Raw genomic sequence first — 15,948 nt, forward strand, 5'->3', positions numbered from 1 at the left:
TAAGTGATCTTATTTCACTTTTTCTACTTTTAGAATGAAATGTGCTTTTAAAAAATTTAGTGTTTTTATCACCCACTTGTTAATAACACCTCTAAAGTTCTAGCCACATTTAATAAATAAATAAAAAGAAAGACTGGTTCTCAGAAAGTAGAAATAAAGTACCTAAGTAGTTAACTTTTTTTTTAGTTTAGCATGTGAGGTGGAGAATTGAATTCACAACCTCTTGTTTGAAAATATATGTCAATTACTACTAAGTCACCAAAAGTAGTTAATAAAACAATGTTACAAACGAAAACGAAAACTAAATTAACGGGTAGGATTGAGACTGGGGCTGTGTGTGGATTAACTTCCCAAGCATGTTTTTGGAAAACTAAGTTTTATATATATACAAATTGATTTATAATTATTTTTTGAATAATCACTTTCAGTGATTGATCGAGGATCACTTTAAGATCATTCTATTGTAACTCAATATTTGTAGACTTACTTTTAAATATAGTACAACAAAACATATTAGTAACTAAACTCACTTCTAATAAGACATAGAAGTATATCAAATAAAGCTTTTTTTGCAAACTCACTTTTTTTACATGTAATACATTTAATTAGTGGTAAAACCATAAACATAACAAGAAAATAACCATAAATACATCATTCACCAAACCAACCAACCACATTCAAATAGGTAGTAAGTGAAAGTGGACATGTCTGAAATTATATAGAAGCTAAGACATGTTTGAAACTTTGAATTTTTCTTTTTTCTTTTTTCTTTTTTACAGATAGCAACATAAATTAACTATCCAAAGCAACCAAATTAGAAGCATTGATGAAACAAACAAAGTATTATAGGTCATGTAAATGCAAATTAGAAGTTGCAACATTTCAAGTGCTAATAAAGCTAGCTTCCGAGGTGGTTGCTCTTTGCAACTGATGCAGCACACTTGTCGGCGACGACGAGTCGTAATTAGCGGAGGAGCGGAGCGCCTCCGCCAGCGGTCCGCCCATCGACGCCATCTGCGTGGCAGCCCACCCTGCCGCCCAGTTCAACTGCACCTGCTCTCGATCAGCGTTGCCCTCTTGATGAACAATACGGTAGCCATCGCTGCTGCCACCGGGGACTTGATCGGAGCTTCCCCCGGTGGACAATTTCAACGACACGTCGGACGACATCGACGGGTTCCCACTTATCGAAAGGGAAGTGGTCGAAGCGGACGCGGAATTCATTTGTTGTTGGCTGTTGTTGCTAACTCTGCCGTGGTCGGACCGCGGCCAATCATCGAAGAAATGCCTCAAAATGTGGCCATCGGATTTGCCGTCGCCGTCGCCGGCGGAGCCTCCCTTATGGGATTCATAGAAATTCTTATTCTCCGGCAGAGAATCAGAGCAGCCACTGCAATTAACGAAAAAAGCAAAAATTTAAAAAAAAATCGAATAAATAAAAGTGATTGAGAAAAAAGAAAGGGGACATTGAATTGAAAAGAAGCATTATTAGGCAGAAAGTTAATGGTTGGGGAAAATAGTCTGTACAATTTAAGAATCTAAAGCGTGAGAGGACAAAATTTTTCAGTGGGGCCCAAACGAAATCTGACCGTTGATTGAGATGGAGAAGATCAACGGATGGGGATTGTCCAGAGAGGGAGAAATAATTCCCATTCCCACTTTCCGCAGTCAGCAAAGCCCGACCACTAACACGGTTGGTGTTGGAACCGAGATGGCCGCCGCCGGCTCCGGCTCCGGTAGCGGCGGTGGTGGGTTCCACAGGCTTTCTTGAACGGTTACGGCCGCGGTGCATATGGCGCTCGCAGTACTTCTGCCCGGCGACCACGTCTCTGGAGCAACGCCATTTTTTGCCGTCGGTTCGCCGGCACCGGCCGGGCTCCGGATCCATGGCGGCTCTGCCCCAGTACCCTGCTTGCAATACTGAAATATCCCATAATTATTTTAAACAAAACCCCATTAACGACAACAAAAAATTAAAAACTAAAAACTTCTGTAATAATTTATTGAATTTTTTGCCTTGTGGGTAAAGTTTAGGCTTCCCCTGTGTTAGTGACAGCAAAAAGTAAAAACAACCTCAATCTACAAGATCAAAATGCTGTGTTTATTATAAATGAGAGTTAAAAGAAGTTGAAATTGGATGCATAAAAGGAAGAAAAAGGCTCTTACAAGAAGTGGGATAGTGAGAAAAATGTTGAAGAGGGTGGTAGAGGAAGAAGGGGGTGGAGGAGAGGAGGCTCTTCTTGATCGAGTGGAGGAGCTCCGGCGGGACGGCGGCGCCGGCCACCATGTACCGGAAAATGAGAGCCTGCAGCTCAAGCTCCTGCCTTTGAGCCACACTGAAATACCCCCACATCCCTAAAACAAACCAACAAAAGAGATCAATCAATATCCAATACTCAAATATCAAACCAAACCCAAACCCAAATTTGAGCAAAATTTCCCAAACCCAAATGCAGAAACTCTGCCCAATATTCCAAGAAGCAAGCTTTATGAGCAACAAAATAAACCATGTGACACCAAAAAAAAAAAAAAGTTCTTTTCTTTTTTTTCTTTTTTCTTTTAAGCTTACTGTTTGGTAATGCAGCAGCAGTAGCAGTGGTGGAAGAAGTTGAATAATCTGGGAATGCTGACAAGATCGTAGAAGAGGAAGTTTTGGAGTCGGAATCAGGTACAAACAAAGAAAGGGCAGAAGCAGAAGCAGAGGGTTCAGCAAGAAACTTGGATATCTTTCCAGAATGTTGTTGTTCTGACTCCCCCAGGTTTCTACATTGCTTCAGATGAAAGTCCATTGAGAGACAGAGGGCAAAAAAGAGAAAAAAAAGAACAAAAAAAAAAGTGAAAACAGAGAGAGAACAGAGAGAGGAGTTAATTGCAGAGTGTAAGGGCTGTGTTGGGTTTTTAATATGTTGGTGGGTTCAAAACTTCAATGGGTATTTTCAGAGAAAGTGTGTAAAAAGCTTTAGCAGTGGCCTTATTGTGTGTTTTTTGGCTCTATTCTTAAAGAGAAGAGAGAGAGAAGAAACAGAGACAGAGAGAGAAAACAGAGAGGGTTAGGTTCTGTTGTGTCTGACAAAGTTTGTTTTGGAGGGCACTTGAGAAAAAGACAGTCAGACAAGACAGTTGAGAGAGAAAAAACATAGAGAGAGAGATTTGAGGAAAAAATTTGTTTGTTTGTTTGTTTTTTTTTTCTGTTCTTTTAAGTGATATACTCAAACAAACAAGTAGAAGAAGTAGATAACCAGAGAGAGGAGAGAACCTGCAGTCTTTTCTGTCTCTCTCTTTTGCTTTGGGAACTCCATTTGTTAATGCATTTTTTTAACAAAATTAAGTTACCATTTCTTCGATATTAAATTTCTGTCGATATTTTCATATCGTTCCTGAAGAATAAATCGATAATTTCATAGTACAAAAAAAAAATCCATAAGGATGGATAAAGGATGAAATGCTTATTTGTTATGAATTTTTTTATTTTTATATTCTATAAAATTGAGATCTCGATATTTCTATCAAGATCGACGTTTCGAGTGAGAGGGAGTGGAGGTGGAGAGAACAACATGCTATAAATATTAAATACTCTCCTTCTCATTAATGCTAATTGAGATGGGGAAAGATGATTTGAAACCATAGGTCTATTCTATCATAACCTAAGTTTTTAGCTTTTACTCTTATGAACTTTCTAGTTTCTACCATTCACATTTTTCTTAACACTTTTGGTTGGATTTACTCTTTCTTATATCTTTGTTCTTGACATTTTTGTCCCCAAGAATTTAAATTTTTATTATTTTTTATGGTTTAGAGATGGCTTCTATTTAGTTTGAATTTCGAAGTTTTGTTATGCTTTAATATAATTTGGTTGGCTCTGATCTCGTACTCAAGTTTCTTATGTAACACATTTTCTTTAGATTCGACAGAGAGAAATATATGATATTATATGATATGTTGGTACTTGTTATAAGTTATGTGAAAGTTCAATTGGTTCATTACTATTAAGTCGAAACGAGAACAACGGTGTAAGCCATTAGATGTAGGCGCTTTCCAGATATGGAATCTTCGAATTCTTCGTCGGTGGGTTATGTTTTAAGGTAAGTATGAAAAAATATGTTGGTGTGAAATAGGCATATGTTTTATAGATTAAAATTTTTGAATGTGTGTATATATAGCTAGACCACCTTTAATTTATAATTGGTTTATCCAAATTTTTTTATTTTCTCTATTTTATACCCAATTAAAACTTTAATACAATCAACTTAGAATATTAGTTCATCTCTTTCGTACGTCCAAAGAAAACACACATCACATTAAAACATTGCTAATATATGATAATATGATAAAGAAATTTCAAGTGAATTAACCAACTTATATTCAAAATTATTTATAATGATACTGAAAATTACACCCATCTATTTGAAATCAAGTTCAACTAGGAATGATAATTTAATCTAGTTTTATTATAATCTATACATTTTTATGTTCATTATGTTTAAGTTTAAATCTCATTTTAGTTGTTATTATTATTATTATTATTTTCCAAAAACTGAGTTTCAAGTTATTTAATTAAGCCAATAAAAAAATAACTAAAAGAAGTCAAAATGAAACCAATCAAAATATTTCAAACTCTAAAATTACACAAAACAATAAAATCTAAAATCTAAAATATATGTCTTATTATATATATATAACACTATGTTTAGCTAGGTTGATGGACATTAATTTGAATCAATTTTTTCTACTTTCTGAATATCATTACATATATATTATATGTCATATATATGCGCCACATTTCCCAAGTACATACAATAAACTATATATTAGTTTTAAAAAATCGAGATATTCTCTTGAAGTTGGGAAATAAAATATATATATATATATATATATATATATATATATATTGGCTAACAGAAGTATTAATGGTAATTAAAATAAAAGAAATAAAAAAGAAGGTCGGTTTTGTATTTTATTTTGACGTGAGCTCCAAAACCCAATGAAAAAAAATGATAATAAAAAAAAAAGGAGTTGTGAAGAGTAAGACTCAGATTACATAAAACCCAAACCTTTGCTTTCTCTATGTTTTGTGTTGTGTTCTGTGGATTTATTTATTTATTATTATTTTTTTTACTTTCAATTTTCTGAATCTGTTGCCTTTTTATTTACCCCAACAGACCACCTCCAATCATTGTGTCGTTATAAATAATAAGAACTACGAACGTACTTAGGAATGTGTAGAGGTTGAGGAAAATAATATGAAAAATCGACTAAACCGATTCCGATTAAAAGTGAAGAAGATTTTAGGTATACAAATATAATATAGCGTTTTAATTGGTATAAGACATTTGGGTAAGACTAATTTCAAAGTCAAGTTTCAGACGTTTAGAGAAAATTATTGTTCTAACGTCACTTGAGTAAAAAAAAAGTTGAAAAGCTTAAATTTATCACTATTTTATTCTATTGGTCTTTCTCTCTGCTCACGTGTATACTCTAACTCGGAGCCTCTCTACTTTGACCACCACACAACGTATCTCCTAAACTATCGGTGAATTTTAAAAAATATATATGGAGACACGCTCATTGTCATATAAAAACTTATGAAGATATTTATCATAAAAGATTGTAAGTTAAAAGAGAATATGACGATTCAATCATCTCTAATGTTTAAGGGAGTGGGTAATGTTTTTATCCACTAAACTATGTTTACGAAGATATATGATGGATGATTGTAAGTTCCAAAATATTAACCCCAACGAATTGTTGCTATAATGAACTAACATAAAGATCATTTTCCATATAATCGTAAAAAGTAGACATTTAACAATTTAATCCTTAAATTTTAATTTGTAACGATTTAAACCCTATATTTTCGAATGTATAACAATCGAGTTATCGAATTTTAATATATAACAATTTATTTTTGTAGACTTTAGTCCTATATCATCAAAATATTGTTAGGACTATTTAATAAAGCTTTTTATACATGTAAATCAATAAATTGAAGACTGACCAAATATATTAATAAACTACATAGACTAAATCTTTACGGAATAAAAATATAGCTTGCGTTGCTGTAGATGCTCGCTTCTCGTCCGAAAGATAATTATTTTCTAAAGCTTAGAAGTAATTTTTAGGTTTTTGGGCTGAATACCCTATTTGGAGTGACCCACATGAAATCTACGTACTTACGTTTTTTATACTTTTGCAAATGTAATCTACGTATTGCAAATGATGCTCTTTCCCGCTCGGCTGATTTTCTAATCTTAAAGAATAATACAAACATTAAAAAAAAATTAGTAACATATTGAAGGAGATCATGGAAAACCCACTAAACCACTCTTTTACTTGATTTGATGTGACCTCCATTTTTTTTTTCTATTAAAATGACAATGACAACTCACCACAAACATTTCTTTTTCTTTTTTTTTTTTTTATCTTTCCATTGGACAAACCCCTCCTTCTTATACTTTTTCCAATTTTTTTAAGCACTTTCTGAGTAAACTCAAGTTTGGTACTTTTTAACTTTGGCATTTGTTCGGTTGTGTTTTTTTTTATATTACTTGTTAGAATCCATATAAATGAATTAAATTTATCCAATCCATTAACTTAAGTTTTTGGGTTGAGTGGTGATTTGTTCATTCTTAAGATGGTATCAAGCGGGAGGTCCTATGTTCGAATCCCTGCATTGTAGTTTCCTCCCCAGTTATTATGATTTCCACTTATACCCACATTGTATTGTATTTTGTTGAAGTTTTAAATCATTTACTTTCAAGGATTTGAAAGCTAAGTTTATGATATTATGTAATAATACGTCAATCGTTAGTCCATCATCTTAATGAGTTGATAATAGACCTATATTAGGACTACATAAGTTGATTAAGGTGGGTATTATGTTGGATAAAAATTAATGGTAAAATAAGATTTTATAGAATATTTGCTTTTAAGTATTTCTTCTATAATCGCATTCAGACAAAAATTATTTAGTGCTTTCTTTAAAAGAAAAAAGTATTTTTAAGTATATTGATAAATTAAAAAAAAAAGGACCTACATCATGTTAAATTAAAATGTATTTTTAACTACTTAAAAAACAATATTCCCAATATTCCCCCGTTCTCAATCTCAACATCATATCAAAACTTTTTTTCGGTTCTTATTGATTACAAGTCCATAAATACATGAATGAATAGGTCAATATTAATGAATATTCAAATAAATCTCAGGTATAAATTGAATTTTAGAGAAAATGAAAAAATTCATCAAAATCATCGCTAGGTCCCAACAATTGATATAAAAGTTATGCTCTAAACTTAGCCATGTAGATAGAATCTTTTTTTTTTGTTACAGACCTTCTAAATAGAACTCAAAATTAAACCATGTAGACTTAAGTTCAGAGTGAATAATGTTATACTGTTGGAAATGTATGGAGAGTGTTGGAGGCCATTTATTTCCTACCACGTGTCAACATCTAGGGAGACTTTACTTAGTGAAATAATTCAATATCAACCTACAGACTGGCACAAGTCTTGCTAGCTCAACATTGGATGGTCGAGTCGACCTTATTTTCCTACCAACCGACCTATTCCAGTTATGAACCAACCTTTGAAGAATGCATGCGGGTGAGAAGATAACAATAATGTTTTCCGACAACACGTCGCGTTTTCTGAAATGTCAAAGAGCATTGGACTGTTGTCGGAAGCCCTATTGGAGTTCATCTCTATAAATTGAGATGTCATCCTCCAATGTAAGGTACGCGAAACTATTCTAACTTTGTGCAATATATCAGATTGATCAGTACTAATTTGCTCATCGGAGTGCTAACATTGTCTTGTAAGTACCTCAGACGTCAGCATCTCTCATATGAACTTTACAGATTCTAAATTTGATCAAATAGAGAGGCTTGTAAACAAAGATATCAAAATCTTAGGCTTAGCCACGTAGATATGGAATCTTTAAAAGTAAAAAATAGTGAACGTTGGACGTTGTGTAGTCCCAAAGAATACTAGATAAATCCTCAAACGTAAAACAAAAAAAATGTTGCGTCCTAATACCTATCTAAAAAATGTGGCTTGTAATAGATCTCCAATATATAATTGATGTACTTTGAAAGCAAATTTGTTGGAGTTATAATGGTTATTTTTCATTCTAAAAGATTTATTGTTTAGAATGAATCTAGTAATGTGATTCTTAAACAAATGGTATGCTCTCAGTAATAAGAATTAATCCAATGTTTTTTGTTGTAATTTTATTAGTACAACAAAGGAGAAGATATTATATTTGAATTATTGTTATTTATAAACAACACCTGATGTTTTAGACTTTGATTAGTACAAGAATGAAATATTTATTAAAGATTTAAATACTATTTTGGTCTCTATATTTTTAGATTTAATTCATTTTGATTCATGTACTCTCAAAAACGTTCATTTTGAATCTTGTATGTTCAACTGTAGTTCATTTTAATAATTATACTTTCACAACGTTGTTTTAGTTAGTATACTTTAAATAAGTGATTAATTTGGTCTATATTTATAAAAATACATTGAAAAATTTTAATTCAAATTTATAATAATATTTTAAAAAATTTCAGTGACGAAAGAAAAGAAAATAAAAATAAGAATGAATGGACAAACCGTATCAAATTTTAAAAGAATACAGACTAAAAAGACGTTTACATAAACTAAAATAAATTAAAAATTAAAAATACAAACGAAATAAACAAATTTATGTAAAAAATCAAAATGAATCAGTCTCTACACCTACCTAGGCTGGGCCCAACCCTACGCCTCCACGTCATCTAATTCGTCTCTATCTTCCATTTTCTGACACATTATTAATTCCAAAAATATTTATCACAAATAAAAAATAAAAAAAAAGGATCGTCTCACATGTCTGAGAGGGAGGGAGTATACGACACTGTCAAGTTCTGTCAGAAAAATTCAAAAAAACCATGTCAGAAGGGACAGCTGCTCACGTGGGTCCCCCTTTGCCTTTTCTTTCTTTTTCTAATAATAATTTAAAATTTTTGCATTTTCGTGTGTGGGAAAAAAGAATGGCACGCCGGCACGCTACGTATCACGTGCCTCCACGTGACTTTTATTTCACGTGGAATTTCTTTTCTTTTTTGTCTCTCCACGCTCTCCCTATGCCTATTGTGTTCCGTTTCTTCCGAGATTCTATTCGCTGTATCCGCTCCTACTGTAACTCCCCATATCCAATTCAGCTGGGTCTTGGTTAATTGGGCCTAAATGAATTTGGGCTTTTGCCCAAATTCGCTAGCCCAACAGTCCAAAAATGGGCTTTGTACAAAACCTCGTCTAGTCGTCTTCTTCCATGTTTCAAATTTGATGGTCATATTTACCTTATTAGTAATTTTTTTAAAATTTTAAATTACAATCATCAACATGTATTATGTAGCTCTTGAAGTTAACTTTTGTGGTGTGTTTGTTGAATGAAATGTTATAAACTTTTAACACAAGTGGTAAAAAAAAAATGGAGATAAAATAAAGTGACATAGACAACAAGTGACATGTATATACTATACAATTTTCAAGTGACATATATATTATAAAATTTTACTCTTATTTTTTATAATTAAAATGTAAAACTCATGAGCACCATTCAAAATTTTTAAAGTTTAATGGATAAATAGACACAACCACAAATCTTGAGAGGATGACTATTTTTTTCCTTTTTTTCTTTTAATAATGAGTACGTTATTTAAAAATAGTGCTTTCAACAAAATTACTAATATCTAATTCTTATAGTAAACATACCATCATAGTTTATAATGTTAATACATATTATTTAGTTACGTATGTAATCCTTCCAGAAAATCAAATGATTAAGATAATAAAAGTTCTAGTCAAAGTGAACATGACTCGGTGATAATTAGGGGGCTCACAGGTTGATTTGGATCGGGTTAGGGGTATTTTTTGGGTCAACCCGAATACGTGGGAACCGACGGGTCTAAAATTGATGGCCAACCCAACCCAAATATTTCGGGTCGGGTTGGGTTGGGTTGGGTTGTCGGGTTGTTCCCTTTGCTGCGACGATGACAGTGGATTGCGGTGGCGACAACAGATTGCGACAGGAACTATGCTTGAAGACCGGCGGCGACGGGTGAGGGAGCGGCGAAGGCCGGAGGCGACGGAATCTGGAGTGGCAAAGGCCGGCGGCGACGGGATCTTGAGAGGCGAAGGTCGGAGGCGTCGACGGACACGAGAGCGGGAGCGGCGAAGCCCGACGGACACGAGAGTGGTAAAAGGCCAGCGTCGATGGGGAGGTTGAGTGAGGGAAGAAAATGGAGGGAGGGAAGGAGGCTTGAGAGAAAGGTGGGGAGAGAGTGAGATGAAGGGAAAGAGGAAAAAACCCTAAATCTACTATCAACGGCTGAGATTAAAACCAATGTAGGACTAAGATTAAAGGAAAAAATCATTATATATTTATAATTAAAAATATATATGTGTGTGTGTGTGTGTATAAAGCTATTGTTGGGTTGGGTCGGGTTGACCTGAGTTGAACCCGAGACCCGACCCAACCCGGTCGGGTCGAGAATTTTACAACCCAATCCAAACGGGGGATTAATTGAACATAACCAAATCCAACCTGGATTCGTTGGATTTTTTTTTAACACCCCTAATAGTAATTGACATATATCCTCAACCATGAGGTTGTGAGTTGGATACTCCAGCCCAACATGTTATACTCCAAAAATATAATAAAAGTTCTAATATACTCTAACTTCATAATTTGATGACACATTTTTTTTATTTACCTAAGCTTGTATTTTCTAATTTGACTTTTACTATCTATCTTTAGAGATTATTTGTGAGTTTAACTAAACTATATGAACAAAATTAAAACTTTCAAAATAATCAAAATACAACTCTAGCCATCATCAATTGTTTGCAAGAACAACCTACACCCTTATCGATTCTCATTCTTTATTTCGTGGATCTCACATATTTATTGCTATTACTTTTCTAATTTATCCTTTCTCTCTCATAGTTAATGAGATTCATAACTTTTTATTTCATTGTTTTATCTTTTTTATTTCTTTTTCATTTATACTACTAATAATTTTTTATTTAGTAAAAAATTATATCACTTTTATTAGGTGGTATAATTTATCATAAAATGTATTTTATATTTAGTATTTAATATTTAAATTTATTTTGTTGTTATTAATTAATATCATATATTTTAAAATATAATTCATTATTATAATAATAAAATTTAATAACATTATTATTAAATATTGTTATAATAAAAATTAATAATATTTTATATTATATGACGGTGGTTCTAATAAAATAGTATTTTAGTGGATGTAATTTTATTTAATTAGTAATTATTTATTAATATTAATATTCAATAATTTGTTATGGTAAAAAAAAATATTTATTATCAATAATATAGTAATAAAATAAATTAAAATATACTATTATTGTAATTAAAAAATTAGCACAACAATGTATTTTTAATTAGCGAGAAAGGAGAAAGAAATATACTAGTAATTCTTATATATATGATTCCGATTCTCATTCCAAACAGTTTTAGTAAACAACATCAGGAGTTCTGATTCCAATTTCGGAAAATTTTTTGTAAACAGCATCAAAGAAAAATATTCTCATTCCGAATTTGATTCCGACTGATTTTTATTCCAATCCCTGATAGGTAAACAGAGCCTAAGATGAATTAGATTCTTCAGACCACGAAGACACTATTTGACATAAGAATAACGCTTCGAGACTCCAATGACTTGATTATGGCTTGAGCTGAAATCGGACTCCTTGACAATTTACAATCTAGTCATTTTGAAAATGAAGTTCAACAAACAATCGATGAAATCAAGATTTAGAAACGGAGAAGAGCTCAAAGTTGCAATGATTCGTGTAATAAATTCACTTAAGGGCACAACGGGAATAACAAAGAAACAGGAATCGAAATTCAAATTAAGGGGCATAGTTGACAAACTAGAACAAGAAAGAGGGTATAATTGAAAAACAGGTTTTCATGGAAAGGACAGCAGCGACAATTTCTGTTTCTAAAAAGCTGTATCATATAATGGGCCCTATGGCCCACTCGGCCCGTTCAATTTGACTTGCAACGGCCCGTCCGAGACGGCAGTTTTTCCCCCCCTTTTTTGGTGTTATTTAAAATTTTCTTTTCCTCTATTTATTTAAGGCTGCGTTTGGTTGCACGGCTCGGCAGTTGAATGATATACGGACAAAATTTGTGGGTGAGATTCTAATCCCAAACAGATCCTACAGTTGAACTAAAACGCTACATTTTTTGTTTTGTTTTGTTTAATGATTTTTCTCCATTTTTTAATGCAAAACTTTCTTTTGTTGATTAATTTTCCATCACTTTGGTATTTTTTGTTGAACAAACTCTCTATTTTGAATCAATTAATTAATTAGGTACCTAATTGTTGGTGGTTTAATGTTTGATTTATTTCAATACTGTGGGTAGGGGTGTCTATGGGGCGGTAAAGCCTTTCCCATCCATGTCCTTCTCCCCAATTTATTTATCGACCTTTCAAAATTTTTCATAAAATTTATGAGAATCAAAATAGAAATTTTTCTCAGAGAATTTGTGAGAGTCGAAGTAAAACATCTCTCATCCCCGTCTGAAAAGCCTAAACGGGATCCACGTAGAAAAAAGGAACCCTCCTAATTGTGGGTTCATCCCTAAGATAAGCTAATTATATTAGAGGTTGTAATTATTATTTTTCTAAATAAGGATGTAACTAAATATTTATTTTAAGTTTTAGGTGTATTGAAATAAATTGCATTGATCTGATGTCATGATTAATATTTATATGAGAAGTAAAAGTTGTCAGAAGTAATAGTGTTGTCACCACATGTGAAACTAAAATTTAGGGCTTGTTCCACAATTACTTTGTTTCTAGTTTTAATAAAAAAAGAAAACTTTGTTTCTAGTTTTTTATTTGTCAAATTACAAATTTAACCTTGAGTTTAGATGGTTGTCCTAAATCCTAATCCTAAACTTCAAAAGTTTTCAATTATGTTTTGATTTTTTTTTCTTTTTTTACTTTGATTTTAGTAAATTTTTAACAATAGTCTTCCCAGTTCAATTAGTTAAGACACATTATTTATCTCCTCGAAAATGGTGTGATATACTATTTTTCATAACTTCTCATACCATATCAACCCACTAAAATGCAAACAAAAATCATAAATGTGCTTAATAATACAAAGAATAAAGAGATACCGTTTGTACCCAAATAAAAATTTACATTTTCACGGAATCCATTAGAGACTTTCCACAAAGCTAAAGTTGTATTCGAAGAACAGGGATGCAAAAAAGTAATAAGAGAGGTGAGCGTATAATGTTCACTCCCCACCCATTCGTTACTTCAAGTTGATGTGACATGCTAATTGAAAAGTACATATGAATTTTCTTAGAATATTTTTTAGTATTATAATGCGGTATTAAAGAGTAGATCAACTTAATAAAATAAAGGAAGACTTAAAAAAAATTGATTATAAAAAGTAGTTAAAAAATATCTCTAATGTTGCTTGTGATAAAGAGCAAAATTAAGGACAGCGGTGAAATGTTGGCTAAAGAGATTTTGATGGTCAAATTAGCAATGAGAAGTAAGAGTAAAATAAGGATTAAAAACATAATATTTTAAAGTTAGAGGTTAAAATAAAAATAAATATGAGATGAAAATATAATATAAATAAAAAATATAACTGAAATATTTATTTAACCCTTTCTCAGTATAATTTATTTAACCTTTTATTTCTTTTAATTCTTTTTTTTTATGAAAAATGGAAAGGAAAATTAGGTAAAAATAGAAAGGGAAATTAGGAAAAGAAAAGCATAAATATTGATTTTCCAAAAATGGGTATAATTAAATCATGATGACCAAATCGCATGCCGTTAAAGCTGAGAATCAACAACCGTTTCTTGGCCCCACCAGGAGATTCCTGGGCCACCTTTGAACTTCATCTTTTGATCTTGACCGTTGATTTTTATCACATTTTTTTTCACTTCCAATTTATAATAATAATAAAAATTTGTTCCAATTTTATATAATTAGTTTCAAATTATTTTATTTTTTAAATATTGCTACAAATATTGAGGGTGTTGATTAAAATCTATCATCTCTTGAGAAGACTACAAATGTTTGACCAACTAAATAATATAATACTGATGTTGACTAATTATAATTTGTTGATGACTTTTTTTTTTATTGATGACATTGTCATAAGGTTTTATGCATTTTATTTATTATATTATCTTAGTACTTTAGGAATATTTATGTAATATTAATTAAAAAAAGGCATTTGAATTGAACAGGAAATATAACATATAAAGTATTGCATTGATCACCAAAGTCCTCTTAATTGAATGCTCAAAAGCTATTTTATTGTGTGTTTCTTCTAAGATCAAAGAACTATTCAAATATTTTAAAGTTTGTGTACCAAAATAAAATATTTATAAAAGTTAAGGGATCTTAATAATAGATGTAAAAATAAGATAGCTCCTTAAAAAGATGTTATGGTTCAAATGGAAGGTATTTTATTTGCAAGTAAATTCAGTAATGGTAGGATAGACGTAATAGATTGAAAAAGTGACGTGGGTAGCAAAAACTTTTATGTATTTCAAAATATGTTCCCGATTTTTTAAAATTTTCAAATATAGCACAAATTTTCATTTATATCAATAGTATATTAGATACTCATACCAGCAGTACATCAAACACTCGTATCAGTAATATATCAGGTGTGTATCACATATATATTGCACATACACTCATATCAATAGTATATAAGATGTACATCACATACATATTGCAAGTATATCCGACACTCATATCAGTAGTATATCACATGTATATAACTCACATATATCAGTAGTAAGTATATATAATTTGGGTAAAATTGTCATTTTAAAATAGAACCTTCATTTTTTTAAGTGCTATATTAAAAAAAACAAAAATGGATTGCTATTTGACTAATTTTATCAAATATTTTTACATATTTACAATTGCCACTAATAGATTTGCAACAACTAGCTAGATTTTTTTTGACATAAATGAACGCAATCTATATTAATATGGTTTGATATCTACCAATCAAGCTATAAAAAGACCATGTCGCGAGATTTTTCTTTCTTTTTTCTTTTCTTTTCTTTTTTTAAATAAAGTAACAATATTATAGCACAAGGAATAATAAACAAAATAAAGTGTCTCAAAACAAATATTCTCTCTCAAACTAATGTTGCATATTGGAACACGACTCCTATTTTGATGCTATTTCAAATCCGATAACATTTGTACACTTTTCAATATGTTAATGTACTTCTAACTCATTAATTTTTTTTCCTTTTTTGCTATGTTCAAAATTTCTTTTTTATACTAAAGATATGAAAATTTGAACTTATGTTCTTCTTATTCAAGAGCTGAACTAGTTAAGATACGTTGAAGTTTAAATACGATTTCTAAAATATTGGTTAAACTTCGTAGAAATTTGACTTGATATATAATACATTTTCAATTAAAACTAAAAAGAACTTCTTTGACACTTTTTTGACTCAATTATGGCAATTAAGTGTGGGAATTACAAAGTGATTTAAGCCCAAAGAAAAGATACTAAACATGATAATAGAAAAAGGGCATTCAAATAGCTTAGGTGTGTTTAAGTTGTATTAGATGCCTTGGCTCTTAAGTTTTCTATAAAGCCAAAAAGTCTATAAAATTGGCCCTTTTTTTTAATTTTTATTTATATAATTCTCCAAACTCTCAACCACCCTTTCTCCCCTCTCCCTTTACACCTAAATTTTAATTTCCAAAAACGTTTTAATTTATTTTCTTAAGGTTGGTCAATTAAGAATTTAAGATACCTTAATATTTTTCAAAAATAATCTTGTTGTATCCTCGATAGAGAACTTTTGTAAATTTATGTATAAATATTCTCTCTTCTAAGTTGA

The 15,948-nt window shown here is 31.3% G+C and overlaps 1 protein-coding gene across 1 annotated transcript; it reads right to left on the reverse strand.

The window, feature by feature from the left end:
- Window positions 1-735: 735 nt before the first annotated feature.
- On the reverse strand, window positions 736-3,138 carry LOC111014339 (growth-regulating factor 4). The gene is made up of 4 exons (XM_022289027.2): window positions 2,570-3,138; window positions 2,167-2,355; window positions 1,590-1,920; window positions 736-1,390 (listed from the first exon to the last, which is right to left on the reverse strand). Exons 1-4 carry the CDS (start codon window positions 2,787-2,789, stop codon window positions 883-885), a joined length of 1,248 nt encoding a protein of 415 aa, XP_022144719.2. The 5' UTR covers window positions 2,790-3,138; the 3' UTR covers window positions 736-882.
- Between the last annotated feature and the right edge of the window lie 12,810 nt (window positions 3,139-15,948).

Source organism: Momordica charantia (genome assembly GCF_013281855.1).
Source record: "Momordica charantia cultivar OHB3-1 chromosome 5 unlocalized genomic scaffold, Mcharantia_2.0 BLBB01000005.1, whole genome shotgun sequence".
In the NCBI taxonomy this organism is placed as follows: Eukaryota; Viridiplantae; Streptophyta; class Magnoliopsida; order Cucurbitales; family Cucurbitaceae; genus Momordica; species Momordica charantia.